The sequence below is a fragment of the Magallana gigas genome, chromosome 4, assembly GCF_963853765.1.
Source record: "Magallana gigas chromosome 4, xbMagGiga1.1, whole genome shotgun sequence".
Classification (NCBI taxonomy): domain Eukaryota; kingdom Metazoa; phylum Mollusca; class Bivalvia; order Ostreida; family Ostreidae; genus Magallana; species Magallana gigas.
In genome coordinates, this window is record NC_088856.1 from 41,015,933 (window position 1) to 41,023,020 (window position 7,088).

A 7,088-nucleotide genomic window follows, 5' to 3' on the forward strand; every position below is an offset into this window, starting at 1 on the left:
ATCTCACAATAACAATGCATGCTTTCATTTAAATTGTCATGTATTTGTCACATAAAGTCCTTGTTTACGGCATCAGTTTTAAAATTCGTTCAGTATCTGATTATAGATATATATGGCTCATAATAAGGATATCGTACATGTATACAACAGTTCTGACCCAAGGTCTGCTGTCTATTGCAACTTTAATTAAGTTCCAAGTAACGCTGTCATCAATATCAGATACTTGAAAGATGTCTTTGCCTGCGATGACTTTTGAATAGAGTTTCAAAGTTATAAAGTAGCTGTAAAAAATCGAATCAGGTTAGGGTTTATTCTATATGCTATTAAGTTAAACAATGTTAAAACTGAATATCTATTAATAGTATTTAAAAGTCGTAAGGTTTACAGTCAAATGCACATTGTTTTATATGCATTAACATCGACCATATCTTTGGAAGAAATCAAGTTGCGATAACTTGGTTTAAATGTTAACGCATTGTTTTTTTTATATATTTTAAAGTTGTAGCAAATGTTGCAACAGTTATCACATTAAAAACATTCATTAATTATGAAAAATGTGGTAATAGCAAGTACATGTAACAAATTGAAATTGTTTGAATATGCCTTGAAAGAAGACATGCCAGACTTCCTCGGTTTGGTTTAGTGAATCAAAAATAACTTCAATTAGGACAGCCCTATATAAGCATATCTTGTTTGTCATTTCTGTCCAAAATAAGTGTTTTGTCACATGTAACGAATTGTTTTTTATCCATCAGAGTATTAGTGATAGATTAAACTTTACTTTAATACACAGACATCTGCAAAAGTTAAAGCAGGCAAGGTGATAGAGAAATCATTATGTAAAAGCAGGTCCACCATACAAAAGACTAACAAATCCTTACATACGTACATGTATATATTAGATTAAGTTATCTTATCTACCCTCCGTTATGTACATGTATATCACCGTGGTATATTATCATAATAACACGGCGAGAGTTGGGTGGATAACAACATGTTTTGTATAGGAGTAATCTAGTGACGAGGAAACAACTTCATTAGATTTTACACCATAAAATATAAGTTGTTTTCAACAAGGTATGTATCTATGTATGGTTCTAGGTGACTTGAATTTATTTATTTTTGTAAACACGCGGGCTATTTTTAGATTTATTTTATCGGTGATTTACCTTTGATATTGACGCTGGTGATGCAACTCCTTAATTATCACCAGGCATACATATATTTGTCGACACCTGATTGATTCAGCAAATACAGATGTTATAAAGGTATGTTATTTGTGTAAACTTGTACGAAATCAGGGTCAAACGAGACTGAGAATAGAATGATATTGTGTAGATGCAGAATTTCGTATTGTTTGGGTCCTCATAATTTCAAAAAAGTATATTCATCGTACATGTAAAATCGTCCTAACGATATTTCAATTGAAATTTGAATAAAAATTTTACCATGGTATCTGATAGGTGTACATAATTGTCTTTTTTTTTTGACTAGTGTCTTTTGCTAATTTTAAAAATTAAATTGGAAAGATTAGTGAAATGTCAAATCTAATGTTTGCGATCTACAGGGTCGAACTCGCAAACGTAAGCATGAAATCAAATATTTCTAATATCATATGTAGGTTAACCATTTAACGTATTTTATAATTAGAAATACATTTACCTGTATTTACATATCAATGTCATCGGAAGCAAATTGAAAGTGTGTGTGTGTGGGGGGGGGGGGTAAACTTATCAGAAATTTTGACCCGGTTCCGCGGCCTATGCATACACTTTCTAAAACGAAAATTGACTCTGAGAGTTATCAACTTTTTTTACTTCCTAAAACACTTTTAGAATATTTCTGATGTGATCATCTGTAATTAAAGAAGAAAGAAATGTGATGTTATGAATTAAATGACAAGACAAATTCCTCTTTAAAGACCCCGTGTCTTTAAACTAATGTATACATATTTCAAAGTTTCTCTAGAAAAACTCGATTAATTGCATCGTCTACCTCAAATTTGTTTGCTTTTTGAGTTGATTGTTACTTCTGAATAACTTTCATTTTTTATAGCAATTATCTTTTATATCTCTTATTCTTTTTTGCTTGCAGAAGATGGCCACCTTTTACAGAAAACTCGAATATTCCAGCCTTGTTGTTTTATTTTGTGTAAGCAATGCTTTTGCTAAAACCTATACAAGTAAGTGCTGCAGTGATAAATGTACGTGTGGATACACAATCACGTGAAGCCATAACATAAAGAACTGACAAATTTCAAATTGTGCATGTGCAATGCAAACGAAACATAACTAATATGAAAAAGAAGAGTGTCAAAAAGTTTAAATACATTGTTGCATATAAAAGTATTTGGTGAATTGTAATTAACAATTGGTCAAAGATCAAGTCAATGATTTAAGGGGGAACAGGGGGCTGCAGTCCGTTTTTTTTTTAAAGATAGTGGGCAGGTGTGGACTTTGTAAGCGTTAAAAATCAAAAATATCCTCTAAGTTTTTATTTTATTTTTACAATTTATTTAATATTTAAGGAACCCTAATTTAGTGAACAAAAATTATCTAGTCAAAACTTTACAATAAATTTTCATGTATTTCCTATTTTTCCCCTTTTTGTGATTTGCAGTAAATGTGGACAAGGATGAGTGCGAGTATTACCAAACCCACACAGTCAACCAGGTTCAGACTTATGAGATCGTTTGGCACGGTTACGCCATTAAAGGTTGTGGGGTGGGATTCTACGCCGTAGGGGACAGCATCTTCTCTTTTGATGACTACAAGATCTGTGTCAAACCTGTTGTATGGGATATGGAAGACTGTTCCTCCCAGCTGTATCTCAGATATAACACTGTCAAGGTCTTCAAATCTGTTTAAACCCTTCAGCGTTCCTTTCATGTGATTTGATCCATCGCTATTTCATAATCGTGTTATTGGCGCCTGTGCACCTTCACCAGTGAATGAAAAAGCAAATGGCTCGAACAGTCATAGTCACTCAATCAAAATTCTAAAAATATTGAAATAAGATAACTTTGTCATGTTGTTAATTTGCATGTACACCCAATCTTTGATGACAGTGTAGACCATTATGATGATGTTTTGAAAATAGTCATAATGCCATCCATAATCTTTAAAACCCCCAAAATTCTGACGTCTCTGACTTTTCTCTTTTAATGCCATGTGTTTGCTTTTACTTTGTTTGTTTGCAGCCTTATGAAAACTATCGAATTGTGTTTTTTTTCAACCTATGATTTCAGACTGTTGCATGTACTGATAAAGAGCCAGAAACCCTTTGCTATGATCCAGGGGTAAATTTGGATATTGATGTAAAAATGCACGATGAGCTGGCCTGGAAAGTGAACACAACCAGCTTTACATTAAAAGTATACGCCAAGGACACTACGTACTGTGAGTAACTTGCAAACAGCCAGCAAAGGAAATATTTATAACTTTTTTAACTGATTCTTGGATTCAACTGATTTGAAAATTGTACTCTTTCACAAGAGTTATATTACATGATTTACCAGTTTCTTTTTCTTATAAAATGTGGTTAATTAAAACGATTTAAATGTTTAATACTGTAATAGCAAGCGTTAAAGTTAATCTAAGCGGTTTTTAAAAGCCGCTTTGACATTACATGTACCTATGTCCGATGTCCTACTCTATTCCTATTTTCAGACGGGGTGGGGCTGGTAGCAGCCTGTATTATTCTGTGGCTCATTATAGTGGCGGTTTGTACTCTAGCCAGGAGACGACAGCGGTCAGCGACGGGGCACCAACGCAGGTCACGCTCAATATATAGTCTGCCAGGTACACAAACGAACAAATTAAACAAACAAACATTTATAACAAACAAACACACGCAACGTTAAAACAATTCATAAATTACATCAATGGTTTCTTTTGAGCAAAGTTGCTGTCTAACATCGGAAAACGTTGATGCAATTAATAATTAAATCTAATTTTTCTTTGGTGTCACAAAATAAAAAGGTTATCTTTGTGTATCATGAAAAGCTTATAAAAGAGTAACAGCGATGGATAAGTTCGTATATCTATTGGAAGTTTTGGCGAATGAAATTACGAAAAATACCTGTTTGATTCATGGTCATATATTTATACACATTTTTGTATTTTCAATATGTATGATAATGATTATAATGATTTATTGCAAACGCAAACTTCCCAAATAATAGGCTAAGTATAGTTGGTAGGACAGTTTAACAGCAAAAGGAGATAAATAAATGTAGAAAGGTTTGTATGCGGACATCAAAATAAAAAATCCCAATTGTTGAAGACAATTTGTTCCGTCTGATATACCTAACACTTAGATTTTCGATTTACGATAATATAAGGATAATAAAGTGCTTTATTTAACTTTCATGTTAAAAACTTAAATCTGATTCGTTTAGACGCAGTTGATAATCCGTTCTACAATGAAGCGCGTTGAGGGCACTGTGGTAAAATCTTTCGTTTGAATGGAATGTTCTAAACTTTGCATCGAATGTCAATTGCTACATAAGTCACGCCCATTTCTTTTGAAACGAGAAAAATAGTATTCATCACAATGTTAGCACAAACAAATTTGTTACTAAAAATATTCTTGACTCTTTATTTTGAACAATATCACTGTTTCTGACAATATACTAGTAGTTGGAAAGAAAAAAAGTGTGTTTATGTGTGTTTTTGTGTATAATGCATGTGTGTGAAATTCCTGCTTGTGCTGTTTAGAAGAGTGGCGGTTCCGAAAGCATTGTGGCGAATACTGTTTTCCTCGTTTCAAAAGAAATGGCGTCTCTTATGTAACAAATGACGTTCGATACAAATTTAGAACATTCCACTCGAACGAAAAATTTTACCACTTCACTTCGCTTCATTGTATTACCCTAAGCGTTAGCTAAACAATTGGCAAGAGTAACACAACGAGTCGTTACATGCGCGGAAATTATGCGCGTACGGTTTGCCATAGAATCCATGTCATTCCTATGTAAAAGCAGTAAACTTTTGTTTGAAATTAAGACATTCAGTATAATAAAAAAATATTGCCTGTTTGGGGGGGGGGGGGGTAAAAGTATAAATCAACACCCCTCGGAAACAATTGTCCATCTCCGCTTCGCCTCGGTTGACAATGGTTTTCCGGGGTGTCAATTTCAACTCTAACCCTCCCAAACAGGCACTATTTGTATATGGTTACATCAATACACCTTGTATTCATTCACAAGAGTGCGCACTTCAATGTTTTTTTAAACTTCAGATTTTTACACAGCTTTTGCTGTATTGTCGAAAACACGAATTTTTACCCCATTTCATAGGATCCTCCTCATTTGTTTAAATAAAATGTGTCACGTTCAGTGTGTTACACAACGTAATCATGAACACACAAACAATTGAATGATAGATATTGTAACATAAAAAAGTTATCTATATTTCCAGGTATCGAAAATTTGAACTTTATACCAACGGACGGTCCAAGCCCACCTCCATATTCGCCAAATGATGAACACCCCCCACCGCCTTACTCCGCGGAAGATCTTTTAAAGAGGGATAACTCATTGTCACACATCTAGATCTTATATCGATTTTTTTTATGATTTTAATTTTTTTTTCATTAAAACTTCAAAGCTTGTTAAGTGTTTTTTTTATTGTTTTCACGAAAAACGTGTACTGCCACAAACCCAATATTTTGAAGGTGACAAATTATCACAAACAAAAGGTGTGATCTTTTTCTTTGATTATTCAATAGAATATGTTTTTAAGAATGACAGATGGTCTTAAAAGTTTTCATATATCATATATTTTAACAAGCTGTTTTACAATTGTAGAAAAATAAGTCAAATAAACCATTCCATGACTTGTCCTCGAAGAGGTGCTGCTGCACAAAACCGTTAATAGTCCAATCCACACTTTGCAAAAGTTGTTTACCTTTGCGTGGTCAACCAAAAGGTCAAAAGGGAAAAACCAACTTTTTCCATCTTTATGCAACCAAGTATTTGGGCGTCCTGTGATGAAATCTTTAAAAATTTAATTAATTCCTTCGATATGCGTCTTGCCCCAATCAAAATACAGAGCGGAAACAGATTTTTAATGTCAAATGATAAAATTATAAACCTACAAAGTCTGCTGTGAGAAATCTATGGGTTTTTCCCCAAAGATGGCAGCCAAGAGACATATCTATTGTAAAGTGTGGATTGGTCTATTGCTCTGAAGAAAGCCTACCTACAAACTCCACGAGCGTTATGCGGCACTTGGCAAAGCAATTTAAAATATTACGCAGTTGCAAATATTGAAAACGAGCTAATATAAAAAACACTTTCCAAATAAAATCATAAATAAGCAATACTAAACATACCTTTGCATGTGTAGATCTACACACGCATATGGAACATGAGTGCATGTATGATCAACGTATTCATTTGATATTAATCTCGACTGGTGCTTTATAAACACTTTTTCAAAAATCTTAAAAACAAAGCTGAGGTAGAACCTCTTCCATGGACGGTATCTAAATGTTCCTCTTTTTGGCTTTTCTTTTGGTGGAAAGAATAATAAAATATTTTGATTAGGGCCCCGCTCTGCGGGCGCCCTATAGTGATCAGTCTGTCCGTCCGTCCGTCCGTCCGTCCTTTCGTCCGTCTGAGATCGCTTGTCCGGAGCATATCTTCTCTTCCCTTGGCCCAATCTGTCTCATACTTCATCCATAGAGTGCCTTTGGGTAAAGGTAGTGCAATGACCTTAAACCATTTTTCTAGGTCAAAGCTAAAGGTCATAGCAAAATTATATGAACAATCCCTCTCCGCAGCATATCTTTTTTTCCCTTAATCCAATCTGGCTTAAACTTAATTCACAGGATTGTCTATGGAGAAAGAGTGTACAGTGACCTTAAATGAAGTTTGTAGGTCAAAGGTCAAGGTCATATTTGATCACGCAAAAATTCTTTTTTTCAGAGCATATACATTCTCTTCTTAAACCTATTAGGCTCGTACTTCACATAAGCAGAACTTTTGAGTAAAGGGTGTGCAGTGACCTTGAAACAAGTTTCAAGGTCAAATGTGAAGGTCATAGCAGAATTCTATTAAAAAACACATGTCTGGAGCAAATTCT

General features: G+C 34.1%; 1 protein-coding gene across 2 annotated transcripts; it reads left to right on the forward strand.

Moving 5' to 3' along the window:
- The first annotated feature begins 916 nt into the window (after window positions 1-916).
- Window positions 917-5,611, forward strand: LOC105341086 (uncharacterized). Of its 2 annotated transcripts, XM_066080739.1 has the most exons (7): window positions 917-1,077; window positions 1,214-1,268; window positions 2,095-2,182; window positions 2,620-2,849; window positions 3,248-3,398; window positions 3,669-3,800; window positions 5,421-5,611. In XM_066080739.1, the coding sequence occupies exons 3-7, from the start codon at window positions 2,098-2,100 to the stop codon at window positions 5,552-5,554; spliced, it is 732 nt and encodes a 243-aa protein (XP_065936811.1). In that variant the 5' UTR covers window positions 917-1,077; window positions 1,214-1,268; window positions 2,095-2,097; the 3' UTR covers window positions 5,555-5,611. The 2 variants fall into 2 exon arrangements, with proteins under 2 accessions (XP_065936811.1, XP_065936813.1); XM_066080741.1 differs by lacking the exon at window positions 1,214-1,268 and having other exon boundaries at window positions 930-1,077.
- The last annotated feature ends 1,477 nt before the right edge of the window (window positions 5,612-7,088 follow it).